Source organism: Notamacropus eugenii, chromosome 6 (genome assembly GCF_028372415.1).
Source record: "Notamacropus eugenii isolate mMacEug1 chromosome 6, mMacEug1.pri_v2, whole genome shotgun sequence".
Lineage (NCBI taxonomy): Eukaryota > Metazoa > Chordata > Mammalia > Diprotodontia > Macropodidae > Notamacropus > Notamacropus eugenii.
This window is the reverse complement of record NC_092877.1, coordinates 19,633,093-19,651,280: the sequence shown is the minus strand read 5'-3', so window position 1 is coordinate 19,651,280 and position 18,188 is coordinate 19,633,093. Positions and strand designations below refer to the sequence as shown.

The 18,188-nt window shown below is 35.9% G+C and overlaps 1 protein-coding gene across 3 annotated transcripts in view; it reads left to right on the top strand.

Moving 5' to 3' along the window:
* Positions 1-18,188, top strand: part of ELP4 (elongator acetyltransferase complex subunit 4) — a 266,170-nt gene that overhangs the window by 123,291 nt on the left and 124,691 nt on the right. The window contains exon 10 of one of the 3 annotated variants that reach the window (XM_072619249.1): positions 6,749-13,490. The exons of the other annotated variants lie outside the window; for them this stretch is intronic. Within the exon in view, the coding sequence (XP_072475350.1) occupies positions 6,749-6,874 (126 nt within the window). The 3' untranslated portion in view covers positions 6,875-13,490. Of the gene's footprint in view, positions 1-6,748; positions 13,491-18,188 lie in introns of those variants that run through there. 3 annotated transcript variants of the gene reach the window in all.

The following is an 18,188-nucleotide window of genomic DNA, read 5'->3' as shown; positions in this document are numbered from 1 at the left end:
TTAGAGAAGTTATTCATCCTTGCTATCAGTTATGCTGGAAAATATTGCACACCCAAAAGCCAGAAGTTTTATATTTCTAAACTCCAGTTTGTAATCCAGGCCTATTCAGAAGATACTTTATGAGGAATGAGATGACAAATTATGGAAAGATTGGGAATTGTGTTGTGGCATTGATGTGGAAAAGTTCCTCCAAGTTAACTCTCTACCAATAACATACATTAGAGAAGAAATTTTTATTCAGTCTGTCATTTTTTATCCTTTATTGAGCAAGGAATACTAAATTAGAAATCAAAGGACCTAGGTTCAGATCCCAGAGCTCTGCTTTCCACAACTGTGGAATCTTAGGCAAATTACATAGCCTCAGTTTCCCTCAGTCAAATGAAGGTGGTCTAATTTTCAAAGTCCTTCAAGATTTAAATCTGTGATCCTTTTATCTAATTAAAAAGACTATGGGATCATAAATTATAATCCTTTGATCTAGTGGAAACTACTCAACCAGCTAAAAGAAGTGGATAGTGGTGCAAAAGCTTCATTTCTTATTTGGGACATGAAATCCTGCTTCCCTTGGTCAGTCAGTAGCTCTGATGTATTTTACACATTTTTAACAATTTTATTTATGAATATAGTTATTGCTTTTAGAATGGAATACATTTCTTCCTTAGAGGAAAAATAAGAATTGACTGCATTATTTTCATTCTGCTTATCTCTTCTTGCAGATGTTTTTAACCTGGTATTTATATCACTGGGTTTAACTTATGTACAGTCATTCCTTATATAGGTACTGAGTTATATATTTTTCAGAGCACTCTAATATTATTTCATTTTAGCCTTATGATAACTTATGAAGTAAGTGAAAGATATTAAGCTCATCAAATAAAAGGTTTTTCACAAATTTCATTTTCTATCTTTTCAATTTTGTTACCTTTTGTTCATTGCACACTTTAGTGTCCCCTGTAACTCATCTATTTTGAAAGTCATGACATGTCCTTTTTTAAATAATCACTGTCATTTGTTATAGACTTAATTGGATAGTGTTTTTTTAGATTTAAGATATTAAATCAAATGTCTTTTTTCAATGGCCTAACATCTTCCTTCTTAATACAGTGTTAGTAGAAATTTTTTTTTCTGGTGTATAAAGGAACTTGATTGGATTATTATTTAAGAGATAGGAAACTAAATGTAAATTGTTAGTTTCTGTAAAATATTTGCACCATAGTAATTGATTAGAAAGCAGTGTGTTCCAAGAACAGTATCTGTGGTAGTTGCCCATACTTTTCATTGTTAATATAGTGAGGTACCCACATACCTCTGTGCATGTCATTCTACTCAAGAACTAATAATAGATCACTTGTATATTGCATTTAATTTAAAAGTCTTTCGGGCATTGCCTGATGTCCACGTTGGGAGAAATTGAGATCATGCTGTTTAGAAGAAACCGAGATACAATAGTCAGCTTTAGCAGCTGCGCTCTTTCTGTTTCTTCGTTCATTTTTACTTGCATTTACAATCCATTCCTCTCACTGCCTCTCTTCTCCTCCAACCCTGCCATTGAACAGAAAACAGTGAAACACAAAACCCTCGTCATCAGGATGCACAGTCCAGCAGAACGGACTCCCACGCTGACCCTGTCTCTCTGCCTTAGGTTCCTCACCTCTCCTGCTGGAGGTGAGCAGTGTGTTTCATCTGCAGTGTTCTGGACTTGTGGTTTGTCATTCTGCAGATCAAAGTTCTAAAGTCTTTCAAAGCTGATTTTCTCTGTATTGTTGCCATCATAGAAATTGTTCTCCAGTTTCTGCTCACGTCACTCTTCATCAGTTTATAGAGGTCTGTCTGGTTTCTTCCATAACTTTCCATTTCATCGTTTCTCAATATTTCATTGCATTCATATGCCATGATTTGCTTAGCCTCAGCCATTCCCCAATAGGAAGACAACTCCTTAGTTTCCAGTTTGGGGCTGCTACAGAAAACAAAACCAGCTATAAATATTTTTGTACATAGAGACTCTTTTTCCTCTTTCTTTGATCTCTTTGAGATACAGTTGTAGTGGTTTAGCCTGAGTCAAGGGTATGCACAGTTTAATCACTTTTGGGGCACAGTTTCAAATTGCTTTCCTAGAACGACTGGAGGTAGCCACAAAACTGCTGCAGCAGTATTTGCTCTAATGGAAAATTTTAGGGTAAATATAAAATTCTTTGCAAAATTGCTTTGATCATAACTCTTTGCTCCAAGCTACATTTGATGTAGTAGCCAGTTCAGGTTCTTTTTATCTAGTATGGTGTAATTCACTGAATTGTTTTGTCAGGGGCTGTCAGGCTAGCCTACCATTGTTAAATAAAATCAAACTAAGTCATTTTGGCATGAGCCTTCCAGAAATCAAGCACAAAATATGAAGCGGGGAGGTGAAATTGAGTATTTTATTTCAGTATCATCAAAGATTACCTGGCAAAAGTTTATTATCTTGTTTCAGAAATTTTTGAAGAAACAAATTGAAATTTTATTTTAAATTTTGAGTTATCTTAATTGCTCAGATAAAATAATGCTTGTAGTACTGTTGGGAAGTACTTTATTTCTTCTGTGTGGAACAAACTTTTAATACCCATTTGAAACGAAGAAATATTTGTGCCATACAACCATTCCAAGATTAAAGGAAAAAGTATATTCCTGGAATGTAAACACTGTTAGATATTATCTTTGACTGCTACCAAGAATGAAATGAGTTAGAAAATTTATTTTTTATCAGTTTTCTTTGTTTTTCATCAAATATTACATTATTGATTCAAAAAATGTTTTTAGTCTCATTATATTCAGAAAACTTCAGTGAACAGCATACCAGGTTTCTAAGTATTCATAACTTTATGTAAATGAAAGTAGACTAAAGGTTTACCTTTCTGACATGTAGTATTTAGAAGATATTACTGTAGTTTGTATTTCATTAAATGCCTCAGCACTTTGCATTTATATGTTTTACTAACGACACTTTTTATTTTGTCATTTGTGTTAGTACATGATCCTGAGAAATATTTTAAATTTCAATACTGTAGCTATGGCATAGCTTTGAAACAGCATGTAACAAAGCCACCCTGGTGCAATTAAAGGTCACTTGTCCATATTGTAATGGACTACTCATTTACAAGATCTGTGTTAAGGGTCAGTGTTACAGCATGAAATGGATTGCCCTTGTGGAGGCAGGAAATAAATAGGTCATCTTAGCTTGTATTCAGGAGGCAGAGAACAAGGTTAGCACAGCACTACTTTATTAATATTTTAACAAACAAATTGTCCAGATGTGGAGAAGAGCCAAATGCACTGGTGTTATATCCTTAATGTAGGTAATTAAAGAAACTATTTAAAACATGTAATGCTTGCATTCAGAGAAACTTTATTTTTTTGTTCACATGTAGTCATGAGCAAAGTTTAATCTATTTAATCTGTGTGTGTGTGCATTTATCTTCATTAACAGTAAAGAAAAACAAGCCTGAAAAACTTAAAAGGATGCAGGAAACACAGAACACTTACACTGGTCAAATTTCCTTTAATACTAACACCAATATGTCTTCCAAATGGCTCGTGATAATCACATACTCCATTTTTGTATTCCAGAGTTCAAAATTTTTTTAACATAACGATGAAAAGCACAGGTTATAAATAAAGCTAATTATCTTTTACCAAATATCAAAGCTTGTAAGAGATTTTATAGATCATCTATCCAGTCCTCGTCAGTCTGAAATTGTGTCAATATGATGCTGTCCTGTATAAAATAAGCTCCATATTTTGTATTGAGAACTTCGGCGATCTGGTTTGTAATGACTCAGGACTTCCAAACAAGTTTAACACTGGTGCTAAGATAAATTATTTTTTTCAAACCTGTAAGTGCCCAAATAGTCAATTTTAGCAGTAGGAGTCCTTGATTTTAAAATATATTTAAACTCTATTTTATATTAAATGTTTCATAATAAAAGCCATTTTACCTCCTTGCCATTTGTGATCTCCACTTTGAAGTCATGGTGACTTGAGAAACGAAGTAATGAAACACGTGCACAGACACACACGCTCTGGTCATGCTCTTGAGGGTTTTAGAGTCACCAGGATTCATTAACACTGAGAAAGCTCGTGGCGCTGTGTTCAGGCCACGCTGCCTCCGAGGTGGGCAGTAAAAGGTGTCAATAGTGATATTTTCATTAGAGGAGGAATGAATGATGTTACGTTACTCTTTAGACTCATTGTGCCTGATGGGCCTGCCTATGAGAACGCTGCCCCAGGATCACACTCCAGGTGAAGTGTGCTGCTAAAAGCAGCACCCCATTCAATCAGCCTTGAAGTGTTTCCAAAAGAAATGCTCAGCCGTGAAAGTCCTGGCCATTCCTCCAAGATTGTATTCTTTCTCCTTGTTGGTTGAGGGAAACCCTAAACCGACACATTGCCAAAATGGTGGCCTTGGGAATCCAATCCCACTTCTAAAGGTGCTGAACCCCTTCAGTGTTCTGGTTTGCCCTCCAGTATCCTGGAATATTTAGCACAACTTCATATAGGCTTAATTCCATAGAGTACCATGAGTCCAGAAAGTCTTGGGGTTCCCAAGCTCCCCCATATGTTTTTGAACATTTGGCACTGTCTACAGCAGATTAAATGTGGTCCTAATCTCTAAATTCTTACCATATAAAAAGCTGAGTCTTCTAGTATACTTCCAAAGACTTAAATGGGTTTCTACAGATACTTGCTTTCTTTTAGGGAGTAGTGTAAAGAAAATGAAAATATACTAACAGTTAAATGTTAGTTGACTGACTAATATAAGTTCAATAGAAAAATATCATTGTTTATCTTCATAATACAAAATGATAGATTTTTGAGATCCTATAAGTTTTAATATCTCCCATTTTATTTCAGTGTGGGGGTGACTTAAATAAAATAGAATAGTCTTAATAGAATGAAAAGTAAATTATATCATCTGTCAGAAATAATGGCTTAAAAGGTACCTCCAGAAAAAGAGGGCTATGAAGGACAACCCAGTTTGGGCCCAGGGGGAATCTGTCGGATGAAGTAATGATAAGAGTATAGAAAGCTGCCAAGCAGATAAAAACCAACCAAAATGCCCAGATCCAAGGACACTCCCTTTAGCCTAACATTTACCTGTTAACGTTGACATGTCCTGGCAGCCTAAGTTTTATCCTAGGCTGTAGCTGCCGTGGGCTATGGGAGAGGAGATGGGTCTCCACCTCACAATGTACAGCTCTCATCAGGAAGCTCTTTCCCTAACCCCAGTTACATGTACAAAGTTCGGCTTGAAGGATGTGATGGTTGCTTAGTATATTGCATATATAGTAATGGATGTTTTGTGGTCCTAGTCCCAGTACCATGGGACTCCTTCATAACTTTTACCACTGCTTCTAGGCTATAACCGTAATGTATATCACACTAAAAAGTTTGCAGTGATCTTTATACATGATCCATTGATCCTCAACAACAACCTTGTGAGGTGCCTACTGTAAGGAACATTCTCATTTATGGATTCTGAAACTGAAACTTCAAAGAATTAAGTGATTTGTCCCAGGTCCTAGTTAACCATAAGGGGCAGAATTCCAACCTAGAATCTTCCCAGTTTCACTTCTCTCTAGCTGCTTTCCTTGGGGGCAGGAACAGGGTCTTTTTCTTCTTGGTATCCCCAGCACCTAAGAACAGGCATTGTACACAGTAGCAAGTTAATAAATGTTTATCAAATTGAATTAAATTCTCACTTTGTTAGTAGGGTGGGAAGCACAGATGAGAGAGAAGATACATCCAGTCTTCTCCAGTATTTAGGGCCACATTGGTACAAAATGCCAGCATACAACCTTGGTTTTATCTCATTTATATTTGCTAGGTCTTGAGTTTGTTTGTAGATGTCATTAAAATATTTTGAAAGATTTGTGAATTTCATTACTAATTTTACTCATTTAAATATGACTTTCAGTTTAAGAAATGACTGTGCTGCCTGGAATTTGGATCCTGAGAATGACAGTTAAAAAGCAGTCAAGTTGTTTTTCCATGGCAATTCAGTTTCTATGCGTATGTTATTGTGAACCACTGAGATCTATTGCTTTAGTCCCTTGGGGTGGCTAGAGTGTTCTTATCCTCACAACTTTCTTGAATATACAAAGCTATTGGATCCTTAGGCTCCGTATTGCCCTTTGATTTCAATTCAATGAGTCCTCCTAGGAAAGTATTTGGGTCAAGACAGCAGTATAAAATAGAATATTTACAAGCATAATTTATAATTCAGTAAAGAAGGAAAGTCTAAAGTGAAGTTTCAGAATTTTGATAAACTTCAGAATTCTCATGGCCTTTGGACTGTTTCCACTTTGTCCATTTTATCAACCAACCCAAAAGTAACATTCTTGCAACTTCGTATTAACTATGCTTTTAAGTCCTTATAAAAATTGATAGAAAAGAGTATAAGTTTTGAATGTTTATAAATATCATATGTGACTAGTGTTTCAGAGGACAACATAAAGTAAATTAAATTTAAATTTTGCTGTAATATTGGGAGTAAGTAACTTTGGTATAAGTTTAATGTATTTCCATTTTGTTTCTCAGTGTGTATGTTTATAACGACAGGACACATAATCTTCCTGTTCAAAATGAATTCTACTCCCCATTCCATGGGAAATCTAGTTGTTATTCATTGCTTCCATCTGTATAACTTCTTCCACAAAGCAAGTTTGAGAGTGTTTCTAGCTTGTGTCTACTTTCTTATCTCTCTCTCTGACTGCAGAGCAAGCACCTGTTCGGGGATCTGAGTAACAGAATTCACCTCCTGTCACTGCCACTTCTGCCCTCTGGATGGGAATGTGCGGACCTCCCTTCCACTCTTCAGGGCCTTTACTTTCTTCGTCTTTAAAGTGAGGGATTTGGGCTAGATACACACAAAGGTTTTAGCCAACCCCGTGTTCCTAAGTGTGTTCTTTTTATGGTGCCAGTCTCATCAACATCCTTTTCATTTAGAGCCTCAACTGGAGAAAGGCCAATTGGATTCTTCTAAAGTCCTTTAGAAAAAAATACTTTTCAAGATAATTGATAATTTATAATGTTACAGAACAGTGACTATAGAAAGCCTGTAACAAAAATATACTCTCAGCATGTTTTTGTTTCAGAACCCAAATTTCATATTTTTGTTACAATGAATACAAAGGTCAAAGACAGCAGTATAAAAGCAGGTCTTAAAGTACTTTCACCTGTGTTTAGTGTAGTGCTGGAGGTTTTGAATTGTATTTCTGCTTTAGATTACATGCTGCTATGAGATTATTTAAATTATACATCTAAAAATGGTAAAAAGTGATTAAAGGTGGAATAACCAGTCAGACTTGAATGTCATTTCTTTCCTCTGTTCCTTTGGTTTTACTCTTATGAGAAGAAAAAGCAGAAGAAAATTCTCCCTTGGTAGTTTCCATTTTTGATTATATAAATCAAGCTGGTAGACTCTGTTCCCAGCTGCATGCATCTCCAAGAGGCCAGCTTCAACTTCTAACTTCGTTGTGAGATTCTGAAGGGGGGGTGGGGGTGGGGGAACCTGAGGGAGTCTTCCAGTCAAAGAACTGAGATCCTTTTCAAACTTAAGACATAATTATGTTATGAAAATGTTTCAGCATGATGAGATTCTTATTAAGCCAGAAAAGGAAGTGGGACACAAATCTTGAAGCATTCCAAATTAGGAAATAGAAATGATTTGAGTATCTTTTTACTCAAAGTAACTTTATTTAATGAATGTTACTAATTAACATTCCTCTTGGTCAGCTGTGGACTCACATAGGGCATTTTGAAGACTTTATAAGAAATAAAATATTTATGATTATTTTGCTAATTAGCTTATAGTTAATACATAACTAAAATGAGAATTATTTTAGGGCACTTGGAAAAAGGAACCAACTTCTTGTACTAAGCCTAATAAAAAATGTTGTAAAAATACTCGTAAGCTTGAAAATCACACTAGCTATTCTTGTTTCAAATGCTGTTTAATATATTGTTCTGTATGATTTTATAATAAACAGATTATTCCTTGAACAGGAATTAAGAATAAAGCTGCCAGGAAAGGGTTTTGTTGTCAAAGTAGTTCCCGCCTCGTGTTTTGTAAGAGATTTCATGGTCCCATTGTAAAGAGTGGATGATTTAAAACGTGTTCGGAAGATAAGCTTTCCCATTGTCATTCATGAGGATGGATAATACTGAGTGACAAGTGCATTAGGAGTGACACAGAGAGAGAGCTGTGAGATTTGTCAGAGCACATCACTTCAGGCACAGGAACTTGAGGATGTCCCTTTTGGACTATTTTTGGCCTGAGTTAAGGGGCGTACAGCTTGCCTTTGATTACCCATAAAGGTGGGTGTCTATTACCAGGGGGCAGTAGAATATATTAGATGGTATGTATAGTAAGATGCCTTGTTTCATTATTCCTAACCCCCTCTTATGAATTTTATCACATCCAGAATTTGGCTTAAAAGAATTTATTTATTGATTCATTTTGTCTTTCAAAATATGGTTAAGTGAAATTCAATGGAATAAAAGATACTCCTTTACAAAAAGGAAAGTGATATTTTGGGGGGGAAATTTTGCTATATTTTAAAAAAGAGAAACCTCTCCATATTGCTCAAGGTGAAGACTGAAAATTATGACATTACTGTACCTAACTTACAATGGCTTTTTAAAAATTTCATTACTGTAGAGATGCTATTTAAATATTAATCAATGAATAATTAATAATGTATGACTTTTCTGGTATTTAAAGTATTTTCAAATCCTTGCATACCTATCCATTTCAATTTTGAACATACAATTGGTCACTTTTTGCTTTGATTCATTTTTCTTGGCTGCCAACCAAATTTTGTCTCTGTGTACCTTCTTGGCACTAATAATGACTGAATTTCTGTTCCTTTGCATGCAAGATTTCCCAAGTGACTGTTTGGGGCTGGGATAAACTGTCTATCATGATTGAGTACAACTAACCTGCCTTAACCAAACCACCTGATGGAAATTATTTTTGACAGTTCACTTCTCCTTAGTATGCCTGAGGTGAGCATGGTTACAGACCATCCCTGGAAGGATATAGCAACTACTCCATATGCTATTTGTGTCAAAAGAGTTGTGGTGACACTTTTAGGAGTGGAGGTAGAGGAGCAGGAATTAAGTGTCAATGCTTTTAAAAGTATTTTCAAATTTTTTTACCACAGTCCCCCTACTTGTATTTTGGGGAAAATTTTTAGCTATTGAAGTTGCTAGAAATATATTTGTATTATGGTATAGTACACTGTACTACAGCATTAGGGTTCTGAAGTAATTTGATACATAGGAAAAAAAATTCTTTAATTCACAAAACATTATCAAACAAGTAGGATGCCCAGTGAGCTTTACCAGACTTTCCTGCCACATCTTAATCAGCAGAGAAATTATGAATGTATAGAAAGGACCTATGTCTGGCAAGCAGGTTATTTTGAAATTAATATTCATATTCTCATTTTGAGAAACTGATGGCAAATGTAAACAGTCTGAAAAGATTGGAGCTTAGTGATAAAAAAAATAACCTAAGAAATGTTTAATTGCACTTGTGACTATGTCTTATTAACACTCACATTGGCTTCAGAGAAGAGCAGCATAGGCTGTGATGCCACCATTGATAACACGGTGCCTTCATTCTGTTTGTGCTTTCCCTTCTTCTCCCTTAAGATCAGAAAATATGAAACTCTGACGGTGGCTTGGGAAGAAGTTAAAGGAATTAATATTATTGATCCTGAAAAGGGAAGACTGTTGTATAACTTGCCCACAGTCTTCAATTTATGAAAGCCACTCAGGACCTGCAGAATGGAGGTGTTGTGTTAAAAGGAAAACTTTGTTGATTGTAAGAGTTGTTCCACAAATGGGTGGATTTTCAAAAACTGTCACTGATGTAATGTAAGATGAACCACGCTCTTTCATGAAGGTATTCAGATCAGTTACAGTCCAGCTATTACATTAGTGAGAGCAAACCTCCTCCCCGCCAAAAAAATTGCTCCTAGCACATGGAGTTCTTAACTTTTTTGTGTGTCATGGGCAGCACCTTTAGCAGTCTGGTAAAGTCACTGGATCCCTTCTCAGAATAATATTTATTTTAATTCATACTAAATACTAAATTTTTGTTAGAGGTTAGTGAAAGTAAAATTATAGTATTATTTTTCCCATCTAACTTCACAGATCCCCTGATATCTGTCCACAGACCCATTTAAGATTAACACGGTTAAGCACTCCTTCTCTAAAATATCCTTTGTATTCATTGATTATATTTTCGAAGTATACGTTCTTCTTAGTGGTAGTTTCTACTTTCTCCAATCTTTACCAAGTACTATAAGTAATAATCAGCTCTATACATAATTGATCAGTCTCCCATAGCAAATAACTGTTAACCCATTTTGAAAATAGGATAGCTAGGTTGTGCAGTGGATAGAGCACACTGGGCCTGCAAGTCAGAAAGACCTGAGTTCAAATTCAGCCTTAGACACTTACTGACTGTGTGACCCTTGGCAAGTCCCTTAACTCTATTTGCTGCAGTTTCCTCCTGTGTAAAATGAGCTGGAGAAGGAAATGGCAAACCACTCCAGTATTTTTGCCAAGAAAACCTCAAATGAGGTCACAAAGAGTCGGACACAACTGTACAGCATTTTGAAAATGTAAGTGTAATACAGGACCCTGATACTATCTGTTGGGGGAATCATTTCAGTTTAGTTCTTTACAAGCTGTTTTTATGACTGGATATAAAGCCAAATTTTAACTAAAAAGCTTGATTTGTCATTCTTTTACCTGCTGGTTTGTGTTTAACAGCATACGCTAGTGAAGTAATGCAATGTAATGCAATATCAGCATGTAAATGTTTATGCATCCTGTAGAAAAGATGAACCTGCCAAGCTCTTTAAATACATTCTTTTTCCAAAAGCAGACCAACTGATACAGATATTGAATATGACTCCCAAAAGGTCTAATTATGTGCTAGGTTATAACTTCAGCAATAAAATCTGTAGTCATCCTAGCTATTCATCCCAGGTGATTACAAGTCTGAAATCACTAAATATAATTATTTTTTCATAGAACACGTCAAATATTATATTTTCAAAAATCAAACTGAATTCCTTCTACTTTACACCTAAGCATATTGATTTTATGGTCAAAGGAGATCATTCTGCTATGTTGTTTTACAGTAAAAAACCAGAATAAAAATTTGATAGTTAATAAATTTTTTGGTCAAAGATGTTTTAATATTAGTATTATTTCACTTGAAGTGATTCTTCTCCATTAAGCAAATCCTAAAAACACAAGTAGCCTGAAACATAATACATACTGTGTCACTGTGGAATGCACTGGATCACAGACTGTTTCTGAACTAGAGTACAACTCTCAAGCCTGGCAGGTGCTGTGGATTGAAAAGAACGCTCTCTATATGTTTGAATGAATGAGTACCTCACATGGATAGTGTTAGATTTAAAGTCAAGGGATCTTGTTTTGGAAGCTGCCTCACACTAAATTTTGTTCTCCTGAGCACATCACTTAACCTCCCAGAACAGCTCTGAAATGAGAATACTGATAATTATACTTCCTACCTCATGGGCTTGTTGTGAGGAAAGGACTTCACACATGTTGAGGTGTTTTATAAATGGGAATTTTTACTCTGTAAGGCTTTAGGGCTTGCAAAGTGCTTTTCCCATAATGATATAAGTTCAGTTAATATTATACCCTCTACTTTTAAAAGAAAAATGATAGCTCTTTTTTCGCTTGTTCCCTTGTAACCTCTTTCACTGTTCTTATTCCTGTTACACCATGAAACTCTGAGAAAAAAGAAATGCCAGATAGGAAGGTAGGAAGATAGGGCCTTTGTTTAGGGAGTTCTCTTAAGACTATTAGATGTAAAAATTGATTGGTTATTGCTACTTTTCAAAGTGTTCTTTGAAGGATGATAGTTATGAGACAAAAAATGGTAACACTAACTTCTTGATAGAATTCTCCAGTGCCTCAAGCAAGAGCTATTCTAGCTAAGAGAATTTGTGCATCTTTTTTTCCTGAAAAATATGAGTTAATTTTTCCTTAATTTCTGTCCTCTTTATTTTTTTGAAGAAAAAAAATGGCTGTATGGGGGAGGCGGAGAGTGGCAATTCTGTAAGGTCTTGTCCCTTATCCTAGAATGAAAGAACTTGATTTTTTTCAGTACAATACATTTAATGTGTCACTTGAAACACAGAGATGAGTAATATATGAATAAGAATTTAAAGAGGTTTCTTAGGATAGGAAGATTATTAATTTCCCATCATTGTCCATGATAGAGCTGGTGGTGGAGACAAAGCAGTATTTTGTTTCTCTTTTTCTTCCAAGGAAAAATATCTTTGGGCTGGAAAGGATAATACAGGGAAAAAAAGTAATGGAGCAGCTCAGTCCTCTATGGATCAGTTCAAGTTACCAGGCCTAGACGGCCCACATCCTAGGATGCTAAAGAGACTCATCGATACAATGGCTTAGCCGCTGTCAGTGATGTTTCAAAGATGGTGGGAGCATAAGAGGTGTCTTCGGATTAGAGAAGTTCATTGGTCTGTAGTCTGCAGATTGTATTCTCTTTCTTGCTCCCCTTTTTTTTTTTCTTAAAGATTGCATCTGTAGAGGGAGGTTCTTCATTCAGGAATTCCCTATTCCAGTGAAGTTACAGGGCAAGTCCTTCTACCTGATGACAATGCCTCATATTATTGCTGTGGAAAAGTAGAGGCTTGGGGATTGGATGTAGGATAGGTTGGTGGGCTCACTGTTGTGAATATTCGTTAAAAGCTCAACGTCCTCTTGGTTTAAGGTTTCCAATGATTTGTCCTGGGGATCTGTCCTTGGTCCTGTGCAGTTTGGCTTGAATAAACACATCGGTGGCATGCTTATCAAATGACAGACTCACAGAATTGCAGAAATTTGCAGATGACACAAAGCTGTAAGGGATTGGCTAACATTAGATGACAGGATAGAAAAAGATCTTGATGCTCAAGAGCAAAGGTGTCCAATAAGCAGCCTAAACCAGATTAAAATATAACTGGGAAGTACGTAACAAAATAAATATAAGTGCAATAAAATCTAGGTAACATGTTTTAAAATATCAGTATGTAACCCGTACAAATCAGTGACCCCTATTTCTATATGTTTGATACCACTGGTCTAGAGCTTATTAGGACATATCTAGTAAGTTATTTTAATAAGGATAAATTATAGTCCTACATGAGTTCCAAAAATCAATTTCACAAATATAAGATGGGGAACTTATAATCAGTCTGAAAACATTTGTGTATTTTGTTGGACTGCAAACCCAGTATAATTCAGCACAGTAGTAAGGCAGTCGGGAGAAGTAAGTTATATTAAGATAAATGTAGTATCCAGAAGGTGACCAAAACCCCACTGTACTCTCTGCCATAGTGAAGACCTATGTGGAGAGAGCATTGTGTTCAGTCTGGCCACCCTGTTGTCAAAAGAATATCGAGAATTTGGAAAACATTCAAAGAAGGATGATGAGCAGAGAAGGAAGGGGCTGCAACTGAGGCCCCATGAGGCTTGGTTGAAGGAACTGCTAATGTTTAGCCTGGAAAAGTCATAATGACTGATATATGGAAGAGCAATTGGATTTCTTGGCTTGTCCCAAGAAGGCAGAACCACAAGCACAGAGTAGAAGTTATTTATAAAGAAGCAAATTTAAGTTCACTCAGCAGAAAAACTTCCCAACAATTAGATCCATATAAGAAGAGAATGGTCTGCTTTGGGAATGCATATCTCCTGCCTCATTGGAGGCATCCTTGCCCAGGAATATTTTAGACAGGATTATTATTTGGCTATGGTTTCCAAACCATTACAAATCTGAAAGTTTATATAGACAAGTGTCAATTACTGTCACTTTTATTTCTTGTTAGTATTATCATTGTTCAAATTTTAAGTGGTTCCCTGTTGTCTAGGCATAAAATAGAAATTCTCAGTCACTATTTAAAGCCCTTCTTAGACTGACTCTCTTGCATCTTTCCAGCTGACTTCATCATTTCCCTTCATGCATTCTGTGTCCAAGCTAAATTTGACGAACTGTTCCCCCAACTCAGTAAGATGTCTCCCATCTCCTGGCCTCCTCTTTCCTGCAAATTGGTGCCTCCTTACCTCTACTTTGAAAAAAACCTTGGTTTCCTTCAAGTCTCAGCTTAAGGATTACATCTTCTTTGAAACCTTTCCTGATGCCCCCAGTTCCTCATACTTTCTCTGTTCTCAAATTATCTTTTTTTATACTTATCTGTGTACCTGTTGTGTCCCCCTGTAAACCTGAGGGCAAGCTGTGTTTTGTTTTTATCTTTTCATTCCAAGCACAGTGATTTGAATGTATTAAATAATAAATATTTGTTGGATTAGATTGTATAAAAGGTACAACTCATGATGTGAGTTCAGAATAGAATTCCTTTCCAAAAGGTAGTGGTATCGTATTTTAGCTCGCCCTTGGAGGATGAGGGCAGTATTTTGGCACATAGAGCTATGAGAAAGAAGGTATTCTGGATGGATGGAACAGTGAGTTAAAATTTGAAGTCAGGAAAGAGGCATAGGAAGAGGAGCCATTCTTTTGAAACCTGTTCACCCATTCACAAATGGGTTTTTGCAAATTTAGACAAATTGATCTAGAGGCAAAATCATAGAATGCATTTAGGGAACAGCAAATATGAGACGTTTGAATCTTAATGCTACAGACTCTAATCATGAATGTACATCTATCCTTTCCATGTAGCGACTTTCCCCATCGCAGTTTCAGTATATCAAGGGTGAGCGTAAGAAATGAAATGGGAATTTGGGGGGAGTTTTGCAGAAGTCAAGGCAACACTCAAAGGCCAGCAGATAACACAGGAAAAAGTTTAGAAACTCAGAAATGCATAAAATACTGTGTAATATCAGCATCTTTTATCTTTTAATACCATAAATATACACAATTTTTTTAAAGTTAAAATATGGCCAAATATTTAACCCACATTTTACAGTGAGGTACTGTAAACACCCTACAAAGGGCAAAGAAAAAATTCAGACTTCTTCTCTGGTATGAAAAGGGCACTGTGTCCCTAACCTCCATGATGTGGAAGGGATATTTGTAATGGCATTCGGGCCGTTATTAGAAAAATTCAACTTCATCTAAGTAACTGTCTGTGAAATTAGGTGAGAAGCAGAGTGAAAGAAGAAGAATAGAAATTTCCAGATTAGTGGAAGGTTAGAACATAAAACTTAGAGCTAGAAGGACTTAGAGATGGTGATGATGATGGTAAAGTATGCTTATATGTAGCATTTAAGATTTTTGAAGTGCTTTACCTGGTATTATATCATCATCTCATTTGGTCCTTAAAACAATCTTAAAAAATCCTCACTACAAGTAGGATGATCCCATTTTATGGATGAGAAAAGAAAGGTTAGATGGCTTGCAAGACCTTCTGGATAGTAGATGAGCTATGTGCCAAATGCAGGCCTTCTCACTCAAATCCTTTCCTTTTCACTAACCCAAGATTAGCACATTTACCAAGGGATCAAAGTCCTTTGCTTCAACAAAAGACTCATGGTTTTTTATACACCCGTTTTTCCCAAGTGGTGTTGAGTAAGTTGCCTTCTCTTTCAAGGGTTATTTACCTCTTTAAGCCTGTTCAGCTATCTGCTCACTGTTGGTTTTTTGTTTGTTTGTTGTCTTTGTTTTTCCCTGCAGAAATGTTTGAGATTCAGAAGTCAGGTAGCCTACATGAAAGATTAAACCTTTTGAAATCATTGTTCATACAGGGAAGTTGTAATGTTGATGATGCCTTAAGAAATGACAATTCAAAGGCATTCCTATTCATTGTCCACGAACTTTTGGCATCCTTGTCTATTTCACAAGAATAAAAATGACCAAGTTATCTTAGAATAATTTGCATTATAGCTTAGGAGAAACAAATTGGTTTGGATAGTTTTGTATGTGTATGTATGTATGTGTGTATGTGTGTATATATGGATGGATGCATGCATGCATGCATGTAGGGAACTCAGAAGCATTTCACTATTGGTGAAGTAGAAACTTTTCACCATATCTGTTTCTTAATGAGTGACAGATTTATAAAATCTACCATTATTTTCAAAATGAGAGATCATTCTTTTCTGTAACAGTCATAATTGTGTGCTGTGGACATCAAAGGAGGTGACAAAGGTGAAACATTGATTCAGTCTGAATGACACAACATAAACAATTTTAAACAGCTTTTGTTTTGTTTTGTTTTTTACACACTGCCAAATATCGGATTTTCCTGAATTTTTCATTGAGTTTGCCAATTAATGGATGGCTTTAAGATAGACCTTTGTTTTGTAATTATATAGACACTACTTATATTTCTTTCAGTAAACTGTTTGTATTTCCAAATGAAAGGGTAATTCTGTTTTCATAGGGCTGAATCATTTCTTGAATATTAGAAGTGTAGATTTAAGGCCTTATTTTTTATTAACTCAACTATTTTATTTGTACATCACATAACCCATACGTAATTTGTCTTCCCACATAGGAGATACAGGAAAACATGAGCTGGTAATTTGGTATAATGCTGTCATTACATCTTTCATCAGGGTAATTATATAAAAGTAAATAAAGGTAGAACTGAGATAAGACCCAATTTAGGATGCCTTTCAGTTGTAGCATGCTTGTAATTAAAGTGCTTTTATAGAATATTAAGGATTTTAAGAAGTAAAAGAGATTTGATTTCCTCATAGTGTAGCTTTTTCAAAAAAAATTAAAACCACCTGAGAGGTGATTTTTTTACTTGCGTAAAGAGCTGCAGTCTGCTTAACCTGTGTGCAAAGAAATTATCCTAAAAGTGTTTTTATCCTGGAAGGAGACCTGCACTTAGAGATGAATTTGATGAATGAGCTGACTCATTCTACATGCAACACAGTAGAAGATGAATTAAGTAACCCAATGCTGATAGAAAGAATTTGTGCTTCTATAGTGGGAAATAGGTAATTGCTCTGTTCGTGTTTTTTAAGTCACTGAAAAGAAATCTCACATATTACCACTCATTAAAAATAAACATCATGAAATGCCCAGAAAAGGGAAAAAAACCAAGACTATTGAGGGTTACTTTCTTGGTGAGCAAGTTTCTCCTCCCCTCCCTTCTGATGAGGAAGAGCGGTGCTCACCATCAGGGGAAGACACGGAAGTCAGTGCTTCTGCATCCCAGCCCACTCAATGGGATCAGTTCTGGGAAAAGGTCTTAAAGAGCCCAAACAATTTTCAAAATCATGATAGAGAGGTGGAGGAAAAACTGGGAAGAGTAATAAAAGACTTGCAAGCAAAGTATGAACAACAAATCAGCACCCTGCTAAAGGAGACCCAAAATAATGCGGAAGAAAATAACACCCTGAAAAATAGGCTGACTCAATTGGCAAAGGAGGTTCAAGAAGCCAGGGAGGAGAAGAATGCTTTCAAAAGCAGAATTAGCCAAATGGAAAAGGAGATTCAAAAGCTCACTGAAGAAAATAGTTCTTTCAAAATTAGAATGGAACAGATGGAGGCTAATGACTTTATGAGAAACCAAGAAATCACAAAACAAAACCAAAAGAATGAAAAAATGGAAGATAATGTGAAATACCTCATTGGAAAAACAACTGACCTGGAGAATAGATCCAGGAGAGACAATTTAAAAATTATGGGCCTACCTGAAAGCCAGGATCAAAAAAGAGCCTAGACATCATCTTTCATGAAATTATCAAGGAAAACTGCCCTGAGATTCTAGAACCAGAGGGCAAAATAAGTATTCAAGGAATCCACAGATCACTGCCTGAAAGAGATCCAAAGAGAGAAACTCCTAGGAACATTGTGGCCAAATTCCAGAGTTCCCAGATCAAGGAGAAAATATTGCAAGCAGCTAGAAAGAAACAATTCAAGTATTGTGGAAATACAATCAGGATAACACAAGATCTAGCAGCTTCCACATTAAGGGATCAAAGGGCGTGGAATAGGATATTCCAGAAGTCAAAGGAACTAGGACTAAAACCAAGAATCACCTACCCAGCAAAACTGAGTATAATACTTCAGGGGAAAAATTGGTCTTTCAATGAAATTGAGGACTTTCAAGCATTCTTGATGAAAAGACCAGAGCTGAAAAGAAAATTTGACTTTCAAACACAAGAATGAAGAGAAGCGTGAAAAAGTA